This window comes from Anas platyrhynchos, chromosome 16, assembly GCF_047663525.1.
Source record: "Anas platyrhynchos isolate ZD024472 breed Pekin duck chromosome 16, IASCAAS_PekinDuck_T2T, whole genome shotgun sequence".
In the NCBI taxonomy this organism is placed as follows: Eukaryota; Metazoa; Chordata; class Aves; order Anseriformes; family Anatidae; genus Anas; species Anas platyrhynchos.
The window spans coordinates 13,404,369-13,422,414 of NC_092602.1; the positions used below are offsets into that span (position 1 = coordinate 13,404,369).

The window sequence follows — 18,046 nt, forward strand, 5'->3', positions numbered from 1 at the left end:
ATGAGGAATGTGTGAAGCTGTCACAACTCCTCGGTGACAGTTTAGGAGGACTCGACACAGCATTCACAGAACAAAGAAAGGGAACATTTTGACCTCCTCTCTTAGCGTGCTCTGCTACTCACCAAAGAACTTCAGTTTAAGATTTAATCTTAAATTTAGTATATGCAGTCTGAAATAATGGTTATAAACTTTTACTGTTGGTGCTTAACAGGTTCACGGTAAAAATTTACATTTTTGTAAATTTTAGTGTTTTTTTGGAAGTGTGATGGCTTTAAAATAATGCCCAAGGGGCCACCATGGCCAAGCCCTAGAATATCTTTCTTCATGGAGATTCCTGCAGTTATTACAAACTGACATCATTTTATTAGATGTGTGAACTCCTGCTGCTTGAATCTATATGAGAATCTGGTCCCACTAAATGCTTAGCCAGTTTCTATAAACACATTTTCTCCCCAGTCTGAGCAAGAAAAAACAAGATCATCATACTAGAAAATAGATCATTAAAACATAACAACAGTTTTGACTGATTTCATTACTTTAATGTTGTCATAAATCCAGGAGAAATTTTTGTATGAATCATAACACAGCCATTACCATTTATCTGTCATATGCAGAATTATTTTGGGGCTTGTGGGGAATGAAGAAACGATTCCTTCCAAATCTGAAATTCCACAACTTACTGAGGGTAGGATTGTCATACTTAGTAACAAGTGGGAACCAGAAAGATTTCATCAGTGTTGCTGAACAGTTACAAACGTCGCTAAGGAAAACCAAATTCCCTGGTACATCTGGTGCTCTTATTCTTTTGCTGTCTATTTAGAGGGATGAAAAATACAGGAAGCAGTTCTCCTGAAAGTGTAGCTACTGAAATTATTTAAAACATCTTTAGACTAATAAAAAGTGTATTCTAAAACTTGTTGCCAAAGAGCAGCATAATTCACACAGTGTAACATGGACTGATCCATTTCTTAAGCGCTATAGGATATTTTTTCACTTGTTACTTTATCAATTAGAAACCTCCTTGAGCTTTCTTGAGATTCAGTTCACCCATTCACCAATTCATAGCCACAGAAAAAATAAAGGAAAGTGTCCCTTGTGCAAGACTGCCTTGCAAAAACTTTAGATCCTGTGGATGCTTTTTGCACCAACCTATAGTACATGCCATAACAATCTCTCCAATTCACGGAGAGGAGGCACTCTGATGCTTTACACAATGTCTCCCCTTCCTCCTTTTAATACAGAGTGAAAGTCCTGAGGAAGCTCATAGTAGCAGCTCCAGACTCTTGGAAATACCATGTTAGTTCACCAATACACTGAACAAACTTAATCATACTGTACAGGATTTAATGTTTTCACAGTTCTTCTTTTAGCATGAATGCAAAACCATGGAGTTAGGACTTACCTACATCGAATGACAAGCTAGTGACTAAACATTTTGCACTAGATAACAAACAACTGTGCATCTAGGGATTAATTCTGCTCTAAATCCTTACATGATCTGCCAAAGTAAATTTCATCAGCACAACCCAGTAAGTTCTTCCTACAATTCACCATATAATATAAAAATGAGCAGTAGTTTAATTCTAGGATGACAGCATTATGCCTTCCTTCTACTGAGGTACACATGCTTACTTAAAGCCCCACATTGTCTGGTACAGCACTCCAGCTCCTGCCTATTTTTCAGCAATATGGAATGTAATACTAACATTAAGCTTATGTATACAAGTATAAATAGCAGGCCAAAAGATGACTAAATTAGGATAACTATAGATATAAATATGGCGAGCTAAGAGGCAAAAAAAAATATGCTTGATATAGTGGGATAATCACTTCTTTTAGCCAGCTGCCTATAAAGTGTTTAATGCATCCCAATATGCTCTGGGCTCAATCATAGAACAACAAATAAAAGCAAAGCATTAAAATCCAATAGTCTGATGAAAATAATTTCCAGAGAGAAAAGTGTTTCAAAAATTAAAAATAAATTTTAAAAAAAGGGGGGAGAAATAAAGAAATAAAAAGGAGAATGTAACAAAAGATTAATAATAATAATATTCTGAATCAGAACTTTAAACTTGCCCAAGTTTTATTTACTGCAAATAAATTAAATTTCTATTTCATATTATTTGTTCATGGGACTCGTCTATTATTTATTTTCTTCTCTTCTATCTGTCCTTGTTTAGCACCCTGTAACATGCAACTTCAACAAAACATTTAGCAATGTGCTTGATTCAAATAACATAAATTATCCTAATAAAACACACACACCCTCTCTCCTGAACTGTGATGTTCTGGTTGTTGTACTGAAAGCCTTATCATATAAGCCTTGCCTTGGTCTAGAGCACACTTTCCCCTTGGAAGCATATGTTAGTCATTAAATGATAGCTTGAACAAATCAAGATTACTGAAATTTACTATGAGTCACTGCAGAGGAGGAAGGTATGAACAGCTAGCTTCAGCATGAGTCACTGAAATGCAGTTCTTCTTGGCTGGTCCTGTCCTGATAGGAATCTTGTTGCTGACCTAGCTTGTGTAAGCCTCTTAGATTGGGAAGGTCTCTATTTTTTATTTTATTATTTTTTTAAAGGGAAAATACCACACAGTTCCTGCTAGAAAAACAATCCCAAGTTTCTATTACTATCTGTTAATACCATTATCTACCACTCTATTACAAAGCAAGGGGAGTTAAAATTCCTAATGCAACAAGTGGGAGAGAAAAAAAAAAAAAAAGCAAACCCAGAAATTTACCATCCACAAATTTCTCTCACATATGACCTCTCTGTCATTCCTAAACTAAAATTAACATGATCTTCTAAGCTAAACTTTTTATTTATATTGCATATGCTAAATAAAAGCATTGTTTTAGACTGGTGATATTCCTGTAACAGAACCTACACTTAGTGATACTGCTGCCTTATAATAAATGCAGTCACAACCACAATGCACTGTCGGGGGAAACTGGGGGAAACCAGCTGATGTGATCTTTTTGGACTTCAGAAAAGCTTTTGACACAGTTTCCCCTAGGAGCCTACTGAACAAAATGTCCAGCATACAGCTTAACAAAAACATCATACGATGGGTGAGCAATTGGCTGACAGGCAGGGCTCAATGGGTTGTGGTAAATTGGGCCACATCTGGCTGGTGGATGGACACTAGTGGGGTCCCTCAAAGCTCCATTTTAGGGCCAGTCCTCTTCAATGTCTTTATAAATGATTTGGATGTAGGACTAGAAGGTGTTTTGAGCAAATTTGCCAACGACACCAAACTTGGAGGAGTTGTGGACTCTGATGAGAGTGGAAAGGCCTTGCAGAGAGATCTGGACAGAATGGAGGGCAGGGTGATCACCAACCGCATGAAGTTTAATGACAGCAAGTACCAGGTCTTGCACCTGGGACGGGGCAACCCTGGCTATATGAACAGCCTGGGCGATGAGATGCTGGAGAGCAGCCCTGCAGAGAGGGATCTGGGGGTTGTGGTGGACAGCAAGTTGAATATGAGCCAGCAGTGTGCCCTGGCAGCCAGGAGGGCCAACCAAGGATGCATCAAGCACGGCATTGCTAGTCAGTTGAGAGAGGTGATTGTCACGCTCTACTCTGCGCTGGTGCAGCCTTGCCTCAAGTACTGTGTGCAGTTCTGTGCACTATAGTGCAAGAAAGACATTAAACTGTTGGAGAGTGTCCAGAGGAGGGCGCCGAACATGGTGAAGGGACTAGAGGGGAAGATATATGAGGATCAGCTGAGGTCACTGGGCCTCTTCAGCCTGGAGAAGAGCAGACTGAGGCGGGACCTCATCGCAGTCTACAACTTCCTTGCGAGGGGGGGTGGAGAGGCAGGTGACCTATTCTCTGTAAACACCAGTGATAGGACCCGCGGGAATGGTGTTAAGCTGAGACAGGGGAAGCTTAGGCTGGACATCAGGAAAGGGTTCTTCACCGAGAGGGTGGCTGCACACTGGAACAGGCTCCCCAGTGAAGTAATCACTGCACCAAGCCTGTCTGAATTTAAGAAGAGATTGGACTGTGCACTTAGTCACGTGGTCTAAACTTTCAGGTAAACCTGTGTGGTGCCAGGAGTTGGACTTGGTGATCCTTATGGGTCCCTTCCAACTCAGGATATTCTATGGTTCTATGAAATGCAGTCACAACCACAATGCACAATCAGGTGCCTTCATTTTTGCTCTAGGAGAAATGCCACTGGGGGAGAGCAGAGCAAAAAGGCAAACAAAGGCAGAGACCTCTCTCGTCTATCAGACTGTACAACTAATATCCATCCCACAGCTTTCCCCACTTTTCTCTCATGGTTGTGAGAGAAAACACACACACACAGCAGTGCAGTGGCAATACTATTCAGTGAACTTAGAGTCTGATCTTATAAAAAATATATCTCCTAATACTAGGAAAATAAGTATTATTATTAAGTATTATTATATTATTTTTAAAGAGATCAATAATAATAATTCAAAATAGCAACATAATGCTAATGCATATGATTTATTTATTTTTTTAAGAAAAAAAGAAACACTTAAATACTCTATGATTTAAAAGTATATCTAAATGAATAGATTTTGTACTACTGTCCATACCCATCTAGATCTCCTGTTTCAGAGATGCACAAAAAAGTGACTCTAAGCATTAAAGAGATAGCCTATAGCCTTTCCACAACACCATTCTAAGACAGCTTATGTAGATTTTTTTAGATTTTTTCCTACAAAATATGGTCTTCACAACAGTTTGCCTTTTATTACTTTAGCATTTTCAGTACACTGTTACATATATTTCCAAGGCAACAGAATATAAATCAGGAAGACAAAAATAGCTTTTTTATATTTACTGTTTTCTGAGGAAAACATCATTTATTTATATTATTTTAAGTATTGGCCATTCATGCCATATAAATCATTCCTATAAGCTTAAGAGGTTTCACAGAGGCTTGCACAGACACGCCAGGAGTCTAGGAATACAAGCATGCAATAATGTCTTGGATTGGCAAATGAGAAATGTAAAACAATCTAAACAAGTAAAACAATATAAGCATAGTTCCAAATACACACAACTAACAGAAGTAGGCTAGCTTCCTCAATACTTGGCACTGATGTTCTGAAGTCACCACTGTTGCAAAGAAAATACCAAGAGTTACACCAAGGTATCTCAAGGAGAGTATGCAACAGGTTACTCAGATCCCATTCTACTAAAAGCAATAAAAATAAATTAGATTAAATGAATACAGAGTTGCAGATGGCATCTCTGCTGAAATAACTAGTGATAAATTTCATATTGGAAAAATCCCTAGTGCAGAAAAGTTCTGATTCCCTTTGTAGTTGTGCTGAAGTCATTGAGACAAGTATTTAAATGAATAAATGCAGTCAGACAGTTTAATTAATGATCCAAGGAATTTCTAGCCTCTCCACTAGTACCACCAACCACTGTATATGTACTTGTACTGTGCCACACAACATCATGAAGCAATGCAGCCACACAGCTCACTTGCTCGTAGTTCTCTTCCAGCTTTGACTGAGATCAGTATCTTGCTGCATTTTTAAATATTAGAATGAATGTAGAGTAGCTAAACATTGGGTGTCAGGACTAAACAGTACCTAATCCACTCCATTAAGAAGCCTAAAGAAATAATCCATTAAGAAGCTGGAAATAGGTATTTTTCAAAGATATCTTCAGTGGAGTAGCAATAATTTGTCACAGTGCAAAGAATTTGGAAATTGCACCTACCTATCTAAACTCTGACCATAAAAAAATGTTAGAGCAGATACCGTTTCAACAACCCCAGCCAGTAACCAAAACAACAACCGATAGAACAGCCTGTGCTGAAATCTTGGATACCAGGCAGAAATGTTCTTTTGTGTCTTCTGAGATTTGCTGTAGTTTTGCAACAGTGAAGACAGGGAGAACATGAAATCACTGAATCACTGAATCATTTAGGTTGGCGGGGACCTCTTGAGATCATCTAGTCTGACCACCCTGCTAAATTAGGGGCAGCTAGATTAGGGTGCCCAGGACCACATCCAGTCAGGTTCTGAATATCTTCAAGGACACAATCCCTCTGCATAACCCATTCCAGTGTTTGACTGGCATTACAAGTGGAAAGAATAAAATACCACAAAATATGCTAACAGAAACAGCACAGTACCGCTTTTCTCACTCAGTTATTTATGTGCTGTTAACAAAATATATGATTGATGGCATGCAGTGTAATTAAGAGGGCCGAAAACAAAATAAACAAAGTGGGGGGTGGACAAAACTCCTTCTAATATCAAGTTTGAAGTAACATTTTTATGTCAACAGTATCTACTGGAGAACATAAAACTCATTACCTTTCTCTTCCCGTGAACTATATTGTTCCTTTTCATCCTCATCCCAAGGAAATGAAAGCAGAGGTGAAATCCATACATAATTTTCAACCAGACTGTTTTCATCACAAACTTTCTGCTTCTCATATATTTAATGTATATTTAACTGCCAGTACTATCACCAGAGAAAATAATCTAAAACTAATCTTCATTTTACTCTTCAGACTTGATTCTGTTTCCTCTTCAAATTGTTATGAATAATGAAAAATGGGGTGGTGTCATTCTGAAAGCCACACGTCACTGTTAGAGTGAAGACTGAAAGCTTTGCTTCATGCAAGTCAGCAGAAGTTCCGGTAGGCATTGTAATTAAAACAAAATGTTATCCTTCATATTTAATAGGTATCTGCAAAAATAAAAAGTTTTTAAAGCATCCTCTTTCAAAATGCCTGAATCCAGTGAATGTGAAATTCTCAATCAGCCAATCAAAACATTTCTGTCCTTTTCTAAAATTTAAAATTAAAAAATAATAATAGTAACGTGGGCATTTTGAATGCAAATGCAGTTTCTTGTGATATCAAATGCTACGGTTCACTCTGTCACTCCAAAACAGCTTGACCTCATCAAGACAGATTTCACAGGATGCTTGCTCATAGTGGGGATTAGGGGATAGTGGTAGGTAATTACTTTTTTGTTTATGATTTTAAATGGCAAAGTTATTAACATGTGAATGTTGGCTACTTCACCATTGCAATAACTTCTTTTTCCATAACATTTTAAATATGTATATATATGCATTCACATTGTGCAGAGAAATACAAAGTTTTATAGCAGAAATCCTGGCAGTTCATTAAATGTAGCACAACTAGCTGGAACTCCTGCAATAAGCCATCACAACATGCAAGGCTGCTCTGGGGATATAGTTACTGATGAGGAACTTAAACAAAGGGAACTAAATTGAATTTAAAAGTTGTGAGAGTGTCAGGGAGATAATTCTGCATTGCTGGACCAGATTTGATCATGTCAAATATAAACCCCGTAATTTTCTCTTCTCCTCCTGTGACAAATGTTCAATCAAAGGCAGAGTGCAAAGTAGCACAAGATTCCACAGCTCCCTAAAACAGAATGACTGTGGAATTCAGATTTTTCAAAGTTTATTGCTTGGAATTGACTGACCTCTGACTGCTGATGCACTGACACTTGCAAGCAGAAATTTGAAAGACCAAAAGCAAATGATTTTTTGCTGTAGATTGATAACACTTGGTTCCAGTCACCAGTGATTATTTTCCTTAGGTGAGAGGTAATTTTATAGATACTAATTCTAAGTAGAAGCTGGTATATAAATTTATCCACATAGGGAAAGAATGAAAGTCAGCAACTAAACTTAAAACTGAAAACAAACTTGACTTGTACATTTTCAAAAACATTCAGTGACTTCATGGTGCCCTAATTCCTGCCACCTCAAGAGAAAGAACTCATTGAGGGCATTTCATAACAAATGAGTGGTAACACCTGCAAAGCGTTGTACTTCCATAGGCTTAAATCAGTTCTAATGTGGAAATGACACCTTCTGTGAATTACAACATCTTGCAATGTAATCCTTCTCCTCCTTACAACAAGCAATCTTCAATGTGCTTAATGAAAACCTGTATTTTTCTTACTGTGCAATTCCAGGCTTTCAGAATGAATTCCTATGAGAAAATATGTCCTAGGATGTCTCTGTTAATAACATTATCAATACAGAACTACGGAATTATTGTTTAGAGATGTTGTATATCATAATGAATATTGCTATTTTAAGGTTGCCCAGAAGCATGAAAATTAGCTGTAACTATGTTCATTTCTCATTTGAATTCAATTGATTTTCTGTACTCTTTATAGCAAAAATTTAACTTATGTAGGAAAGTGCTGAACTTTATATTGATTTTTAAATAACAAGCTTCTATTATTTTTTCTTTTTGCTTAATTGTGGCATACTCTGTAGGAATCAGAGTTTTAATTATATTTTATTCAATATTTTTCTAGCAGAGTCTATCCAGGTAAAAAGTATACCTTCATTCTGAAGATGTGGACAAAAGCCCTTGTTTTTCCTCGATCAATATATAAATTAGTCAACACTTAACTTGCCATAAAAATAAATTGGTTCCATATCGATTCATGTCTCTCATGGTAGCACTAATATTTGTGTACAGATTGGAACTGGTTCTTCTCTCATTTTATTTTCCTATCAGTGGTAATGTTAAACAAACCTTAGGATATGGCCTGCCACTGGCCAGGAAAAAGACAACGGAGAGAAAGATCATGTTAGGGTACATTTAGAGGCAAATCAGACACGTTACCTCATTAAAAGATCAGAGAAAAGGTTCAGGAAATTTTTCACTATATCCCTGAGCTCCATGAGGACTTCCAGCGTGATTTTATAATGTGAGCAGTCAAGAGAAGAAGAGGTCTTCTTTCCCTACACTTTGCCATCTCCAAAGTGCCCCAAGAGAGCACTTCCCAGATATATATGCTGCACATACAATAATAATGTTGATGTTCTTGTATGACTCCTGGTTCTGGAGATTTAAGAAAGTCAGAGTATGAGACAGGATTTACAGGAAAAGCTGATGAGCTTTCATTGATGAACTCTAGCAAGGGGCGTCAAGGAAGCAGGTCACTGTGGGCTTCTGATGGGAGGAATTCTTTGCAGAAAATAAAGAGCAGAAGCAAAAACGTGAATGAGAGGATTTGGTAAAAAAAAATAAATAAAAAAAATGGGGAGAGAATCTGCTGTTTGAATGATTCAGTATAATAAAATGGTAAGAAAGATTAACACTTCATGATGCAGCAGACAGCTTCCCTAGCACTTCTTTTGTTAAAATGAACCACATGACAAAAGAATTAGATGGAACAAAGCTAAATTTGTACTAACTTGGTAGTATATTAGTAAAGCTTTTTTTTTCTTACCCACCCTCCCCCACCAAAAAAAAAAAAAAAACAAACAAAAAAAACACAGCCAAATCTTTACAATGGTATTTACATTAAATAAATTTTGGAGAAAAAGAGCTCCATTAAGAATTCCTGATTTGAATCCCATTTTCATCCAAGTTCCTTTTTACACAGGGTGAGAAAGTCAAGTGTTTACAATTATCCAAAACTGCAGCAACACGAGTTCCTCTTCTGCAGAAAACTACTGAAGCCACAAAGTGGTTGAAACTTAGTGTACAAAATGTTTTCCTTTAGCCATTAAGGAATTTTCTCTGTGGTGCCAGACAATATAGGATCAACAAAGTGGTGAGCAGTGTGCTGTGGTGCCTCATCCACTGTATGGATATTCCCACTTTGTCTCACCACCTTAGTCAGGCCTTTACCCTCTCTGCACCTAATATGACTGGACTTACAGCAAGCTGGTATTTCCACATACTGAAATATGATCAGCTGCCTTGTCAGGGAAGACAAAAAATTATAGATATTTTGTCTCCCAGACACTGTCAAAAAGTGACTTCGGTGTGGTCAAAGATCAAGACCTATGCTACATCACCATATAGATTTCACAAAATATTGGTGGTGTTTTACACCATTTTCTTTCCCATTTTCTCTTCTGATGCTTGCCAGATCATGTTGTATATACTTTTCAGTCTTGACATTCATCTCTTCTGAATTTCTACAATGTGCCGTAATTTCTTGGATCATACAAATGAAAGATTAGTTCTTCTCTAGTTCTTCCTGCTATGAAAGACTTCTTGCCAGAAACAATATTTTACTTTTTTTTTTTTTAGGATAATTATTTTACGAAATGTACTGGTGCTTCATGACAAGACTTTCAGACAAGTCAAGGTTTTTCAACTTTGAACTACCATCAATCTTGACATCATCCCACATACACTGAAAAAGTCAGTTGATTTCTTTCATCCATTTAGCTGGAGAAAATAATTCATCCAATTGAAGAGTGCTGAAGAGCAGAGCATCAGCACTTTTAAAATCCAGTGAAAGAATGTCTGTTTTTCTCTGAAGTGTTCCTAAATAAGATATTACAAGTGTAATGCTATAATATGTATAAAGTCCCAAGCAAAAAGACCCTCATAATGATCTGCAAATATCACTGGAAAGGCTGCATATATCCACAGAAAAGGAAAATGAGAATTTCTTTTCACTCCTAGCTATTTTCTTGTATAAGTGGACATTGTGGATAGAAAGAATGAGTAAGAAATTCCTCAGAATGACAGAAAGAATGAAAATCTTAATCACTTTACGTTCTTATGCAAAGAAGTTAATTTTAAATCCTTGATGAATTCTCCTTACAAAAAACAAAACAAACAAACAAACAAAAAAAACTAAGGCTGTTAATGTTATTTTCATAGGATACAAGAAAAAGTAGCAGAAAAACTAGCTTCAGGGATCGTGCAACAGAAATGAAACTGCTGTTTGAATAGAGATGATTTTAAAAAATAGCACTAAGTACAATATACATGTCCATCTTGTCCACAGGGAGTCTTTATCTCATAAGAGAAATACAAATAATATTTTTATGAATTATTCATCCTGATTCATGAGAATTTCTATTTTAGGTCAGAAAACCATTTTCCACTAAAAGAAGCTTGACTAGAAAGCTTTCTAAAAGTTCTATTGGTAGGAAGAATTTCTACCGGATTTATCAGTCCTGTAGGAATCCGGCTGCAATCCTGAACACCCAGGCCTAACGGCAATAATTACTCATGTCCTCCTCTTCTGTCCTCTCTGAAGCAGCATGAAAGAAGGGACTTGTGCTGCTATAGTATGAAAGGTTGCAGAGGCATTCAGTTATTTTGCAATACGTTCAAGTAAATTCACTTAAATTTACTTAAATTTGCTTAAATAGTTTATCTAAATAAATTCACAAATTGCCTTAATTAAATTGTTTAGAAGTACTCCATGGACTTTGCTGAAGCTATTTAAAATCTACAGTAGTGAAAAAGAACAGATTTGGCCCACTGCCACCTTACTTATGCATAATTAGAATGTATAATCTATTCATTCATTTCTTAATTTCAAACATTTCTGCTAATTAAAAGTCAGAGATGGAGATAACTTATATTCCCATAGCCATAGGTGTCACAGGCATGCAGCCTTCCTCTCAATTCCAATGAATATATCACTTCAGAAGATCTGCTCACATTTTACATGTAATTCTTTACTATTCATCTTCTCCACAGACAAATATTCATCGCAATTGTATCTATTTCATTGTTTCTAAATATTATTCACAGAAATTGTAATCTGTGATACCAAGAATTACAGAGTGTGATTTAGAATACAAGATACTCAGAGGGTTGATTCTGTTGCTCACTGATTAATAGCTTTTTTGGCAAAAATTCACACCAACAGCTAAAAAAGTACACCAGAAAAAAAAAAAAAAAAAAAAAAAAAACACCACAGCTCTATTGCCCATTGCTCAGATCTCAAATTATAACTTTATTTATTTTGTTTACAAACTTTTACAGCTACTTCTGTTTTTACACACCTTTTCTGACTAGATTATACCAAAATCGTACAAATGAAATTAGGCAAAGAACAACTTAAATGCAATATTTTATGTCATCAAAACAAAATTTGTTTCGACACATTTGGCAACTTCAGAATGTTTTGGATTTGGAATATTTTAACATTTTTTTAATACTGATTTGGAATTTTAAAATAAATTTTAGAAACCATGCTAGAAGATATACAAAATGCTTCACCATCAGATAACACTAGCATTATGTTCTGGAATAAGCATAGAAAAGATCTAATGTATTTATACATAGTTTTGATCTAAAAATGATGGAGAAGAGTAAATTTAGGGGCCAGTTTCTACTTCTAGTCCACAAATGATTCGGGGCAAAAAAAAAAAAATAAATAAAAATGGATTATTAATTTTTGTTTTAACTTCTGGAGTAAATCTTCACTGTACCTCTTAAAGTAGTAGGATGGTACTGGTTCATTAGATACAAAAAGGAGCAGCAGATTATTATATAATTTAACACTAAAAAGATGTTAATAACAATATACTATCATTTATTATCTAAAAAAATGCTCTATGATTATAGAAAAAAAAAAAAACACACAAGAGCAATAGCAGGTAAAGCAGCCTATACTACAAAATGCATAACAAATTCGGCTAGAGGCCAAAGAATTAAATCTGTTCCTGTTATTTTGCAGGATTTTGGAGCATAAAATGCCAGGTGTGACTATGGAGTAATGACCCTACAATCTCTTCCTTTTTCCCCAGCCTGTTCTATACTTAGTATATACTTAATGTTCAAATTTACTCTAAATTAAACCCCACCAAAACCAAATGATTTTGTGTTCTTCATGTTTACTCTCAACCTGTAATAAAGGATTATCTTTGGATGCCAAGACAAAAATCTATGGAGGCAAATGGACTGCTCTTTCTTTTTCCTTTTTTAAAAAGGAAAAGAATTAAGGGTTTAAAAATACTATTATGAAGTGTGCTATGATAACAAATGTGTCATTTCTATGGGTATACCAGCATTCCAGTGATCTTCATAGTGAAATGCAACAGGCATAAAGAAAAACACAGTTTTGTTTAATAGCCTGCTAGTAAATCATCATACCAAAAGCATGAGGAGGTACTAGAATAAATAAAGGAAAGTGCATTTTATAAATTATCTACAACCAGAGACTTCACTTACAAGTTCCTGCCTTTAAGAGACCACTAGGTACATTCAGAAGAGTCCTTAGCTTGAAAACTGTCCAACAACACTTTTCATTTCTATGCCTTAAGGTTTTTCCTCATATATTTGTTTTCCACTGTCTCCTCCATCCTTACCATAAGCCCAACAAACAGAAAGAAAAACTGGCTTGAATACAGTGTTTGAAAAATAATGTTGTAGAACATCTAACATATGTTTTCTAAAAAACGTCTAAGAATTGAAATCTCCATTTTCCCTTTCCATTCAACACTCTGTTGAGTAGGTGATAGATGCTGCAGTGGTGGCAGAGGAATGCAGAGTTTAAACTAGTTCTTCACTGACACCAACAAGACAAAAAGAGGTTCCTTTTTCTCTGAGAGCTAAGAAGACCGTCTATTTTTCCATTTTCTTGCTGGAATATATTAATTTAGTGAAATTTGAATGCACTACTGAATTCGATCAATTTGAATTAAATTTGTCTCCAGGATTGTCAGATTCAGAACAGATTTCTGCTCTGTTGTCTAGAACAGACAGGTCATGCTAGAACAGAGCTGAGTCTGCTTCCTTCCTATCCCAGGAGATGCTCTGCCCGTCAGATTTGTGGCTGTCATCCGAGTTGCTACTAAAACTCCCACAAAAGTTGCAAGAAAAATACAAAGAAGCCATTACAAACATTGAAGTTTTGAACAGCCCTAAGGATAGTACTAAACGGAGAGTTTGTTTTACTTACCAATTTGTGTGTGAGCTGGATGGTAATAAGAGGAGATCCTGACAGATTGTGGGACAGCTTGGGCGAAGGATCTACTTTGATGGAGATGAGATAGCTGGTTGCTGAGATCATATAGCCTTTGTAGGCAGCAGCTTCAGCAATCCTTGGAAAGAAAAATATATTAAGGAAGTAGAAAAAACACTTTTTAGTTCATGCCAGTATTGGCCTCTTTCAACCTGGCCTGAGAAATGTTGTTCCTGCCTGATGTACCTGTTAGAATAATTTCACAGTGGTAAGTTATCACAGCTCCCAGTTTCCTAACAAACTGTCTAAAGCAAAGGCCTTTGTGAGCAGTGTAAGACAAAGTTTATTCTCAGAGCTGCCTCCAAGAACTCACCCCTACAGCCACAACAAAGGGAACACAGCACATCCTTTTTTCCATTCAGTTCAATGAATTTCTGAGTATGATCCAGCCCCAGAAGATCCTATTACATGACTAGAAGAAACAGCTACATATTATAGGCCACAGCTTTAGCTATTAAGAGACTTAATATCATAAAAATTCCTTCATTCTGCTCCTTTCTTGCAAAGGTTAACAAGCCTTGCTGAGAAGTGCCTTGGATGATTAGAGAGAATCCTATGTAGTAAGAGGTCTAAAAATAAACCTAACTAAGGAAAGAAGCCTTCAAGCAAAGAGAAAAAGTGCCTAGGTATTCAGACAATCTAATTAAACATGCGTATTAGGAAGATGCTCGCATTGTATGCAATGCATATATACATGTATGTCACGCATATATTTAGAAGTCCTTTAAAGTTTAAAGTCCTTTGAAGGATTGTTTCTGTCCAGTTATAAAGTTTGTTAGAGCGTAACTCAGGTCATGATATGAACAGAAGGAAACCTGACTAAACATCTGATTAGTCTCTGTGATATTTTTTCTAGGCTAAATTATTTTTGCAGTACATAATAAGGACAATTATTTCTGCTTTCAGCTAAAACTTATGACTTTGGCATTTTGCACATTTAGGAATAAATGAGATCTATTTGGCTGTAGAGTAAAATTTTTTACACTATCTATAAAAAAACTGCAGGTGTAAAACATGCATCACTTTGGTAGTGAATGAATGTTTTTTACTATGAGAAATGACAGCCATGGTGAATTAACCATCAGCGTGGGTACCTAAACACAGCACACCACTGGAAAAAAAAAAAATAATAATAATCTTACATCTGCTACCTGTTAGCAGTGCTGTCTTGTTTTCCTTGGGGGAGGGAGACTAGAGGTGGGGGGTCATGTTGTAAGATATTAAAATAACTTCATTCAGTTCCTCAGCAAGACCAAGTAAAGCAGAACTCATTTACTACAACCACAAGCACCAGTCTTTACCTCTGACCAGGAAAAAACATTAGTATCAGGCATCAGTATCCTGCTCCCAGGAATCAGAATGTGAATTGCATTTGCTACTCTGATATGAAATGTTTGTTTATAGAAGAATGTGAAATGTTAAGACCACTATCCAACATTTTGAGATTTTTCTTTTACAGATGAACAGGATGGACATTTTTCCTCTCCTGTTACTTGCCATTTTAATGTTACAGACTAAATGAATTTTGAAACATGTACAAAAAACTTCAGCACAAAAAACTTCTGCGTTTTATGTTTGCACATGCCAGCTTTTCTTTGTTGTAGCACAGTCCTGGTCCTGGTTTTTAGACGGCATCTGGTCTCTCATCTGATTACCTCCACTGGGATTACTACACAATGTATACACATGGAAGCAGAACAGGGCTCAAAACCCATTGTTTCTTTTTTCTTTTTTTAATTTCTTTCCTTTAGAATGAATCAAAACTGAGTTCCCTCTGAGAAACTGCTGTTTTTATAGTCTGAAAATAGAAGTCATCTGGCTCTACAGCACAAAAGTTCCAAGAACTTTGTTTTATTTTTACCCCCACATGCTAGAGAGGAAAGGAGAAAACAAACAAACTAACAAACAAACAAACAAACACACCACCACATACAACACTCTTCAGAAGAAAATGAACAGGCTTCAAATTACAGGTGCTCAAGTACCTCATTGCTAGACAGAAGCTAAAAGAAAATCTTCAAAATAAATAAATTACTCTGAAAAAGCGTTTTTATTCTAGTAAAATGTAAGCAAGGAAGATATAATAGGACAGTACAAAGAAAAAAAAAATCAAGCAGGAGGGAACTTGATACTTATTTTTAAAACATTATTTAGATACCTGGGGTTTGATTCCACAAAGTACTAAGCATTGTCCCTGCATTGTTGGTTTATAGAACACTTTTGCATTTAGAATGTCATAGACATGACTCTGTAGTGCAATATAAACTGCAAACAGTTCAAGTAATTATAGGAATACAGCCGTTTCTTCTTCAATAACTTTGTGTTTTTCTTTAACATTGCAGCAGGTACAGAGCCTTTATTCTTGGAAATGTGTGTTAAAAATACATGTGATTCAGTGAAACTTCTATAGGTCTCCAGGTCATCCTATTCCATAAAATTCACAGACCATGCATAAAGATGACGTAACTATTTCCCTATAACAAAACTCCAGCAGCTTTAGACTCCATGATGATGCATTAGAATGAGAAGTTTTGACGTGTAGTGTCTTTACTCATGTTGTGTTCATCTTTGCTAAACTTTGACCTAAGTCAAGACCGTATTAATTTTCCATCTCTAAGGGGTTGAGAGTATAGCTAATCATCTTAATAAATTGCACTCTGAGCCTCCCAATGAAAAACCTAATCTGCCATGAATTATTGCCTGTTTCTTCATGTCAGCAAGAAATATTGTGCAGTAATGACGTAGTTCCTTTACAGCCACCTGCTAAGTGCCCTTTTTTTTGAGAAAGAGCAGAGAAAACAACAGATCAACTTGCAATTTAATTTTAAAATGCTATTTAGTAACAGTTGTGCCATTATCTCAGTGTGATCAATCTGGTCATAAACCAAGAATTCCCTGAAGTTCACAAATGATTTTTCGTGACCTTCTGTGGAGCTGTGTGTAAAGAAAGGAAGGTAATCCCTGAAGTACATGACAGCTGAGATGCTGCATCTTGCCTTCTGCTGTCAGGCGTAACATGATGAAAAGCCACATAACAGAAAAGACTGAGACAAAGTGTAACTTAATCTACATATTTTAGTGTAGATCAGATAAAAACATGAAGTCTTACTAGTTTAAAAGGAAAGTGTAATGATTTACACGAATGGCAGTTCTAAATTCCCTGGGGAACTGTCCAGCTAAGAGGTATATAGGTCTCCATTTACTTTATCTTATCTGGAACAATTTCATTGGTGCCACATATAAAACAAAAGGTCTTTTAAGCATTACCTGGTCTCCTGTCGTAAAATTATCTTACAGGTTAAGATTTTATCTACAGAGGGATGTTATGTTTTCTTGTTTCATCTAAGTGCAAACTTCACGTGTGTCAGGAGAAAAGATGTAATTTGCCTTATAAAACAGATTAAAGTTATGAAATTCTAATACCAGATCTGATGAAAGGAAAAAGGAGACAAGGAAAGACAACCATGTCACCATGAGAATCTATTTTACTACATCATAAAACAAAACATCTAACATAAGGTTTAATCTCTCTCTAGTTAATGACTACGCCTCCTCAATATTGCAGAATAAGAATTATGGTTCATAATTTATTTACAGTTGATAATGACATGACTGCTATAAAGGCATATTACTAATGTAATAAACAAGTTGTTACAGCATGGGAGATCTGAGATACTTACTTGGTATCCATAGGGTTGATATTATGAAAGAAATAGTGCATGTTATGGTAAAACAGGCCAACAATGGTAATCCAAGCTGTGAAAAGAAACCGGGGTTATTTCTTAGAGCAATTATTTTAAGCAAGAGACACTTCTCTCCTAGACCTGAAATTCTGTGTCAGTTAAGAGCCTTGACTTCTGTAAATTTCAACATCTTTGCTTTAGCTGAATTCTGATTATTATTTTAAATGAAAAAGTATGAACAACTTGCAGTACAGCACAGGAGGATGCCTGCCCTATGCAACTGTACTTCCAGAATGAATAAGTTGTTAAAGTAATCGGTCATCATTTATAAAGCTCCCACATGTCATTAGAAATGGCTGCATGACATACCAGAACCAACATCTCGAAGCTACAGTAATCTCATGGTTACTTAACCACTACCTATATTGGCTGGCAATTTACAAAACTGAAACACAGGCAACCAGTTTCCACTTCAGCTGCCTGCTTGTTGTCTTAATTCCAAGTATTTATGGGTTCTCTAGCATCTAAGTGAAGAGACAGATGTGTATTTTATAAGTGTCAGCCACTTTTGTCTGTCTTTTGCTCTGTTCCAAGTATTTACAAAGTGGAATAATGAATGTTT

At 36.1% G+C, this 18,046-nt stretch overlaps 1 protein-coding gene across 3 annotated transcripts in view; it reads right to left on the reverse strand.

The window, feature by feature from the left end:
• The window catches only part of ADGRD1 (adhesion G protein-coupled receptor D1), a 156,946-nt gene that overhangs the window by 108,789 nt on the left and 30,111 nt on the right, over positions 1-18,046 (reverse strand). For all 3 annotated transcript variants that reach the window (XM_005018076.6, XM_005018078.6, XM_021271364.4), the window contains 2 exons: positions 17,422-17,497; positions 13,679-13,820 (listed from right to left, as the gene is read on the reverse strand). In XM_005018076.6, coding sequence (XP_005018133.4) covers positions 13,679-13,820; positions 17,422-17,497 — 218 coding nt within the window. The remainder of the gene's footprint in view (positions 1-13,678; positions 13,821-17,421; positions 17,498-18,046) is intronic.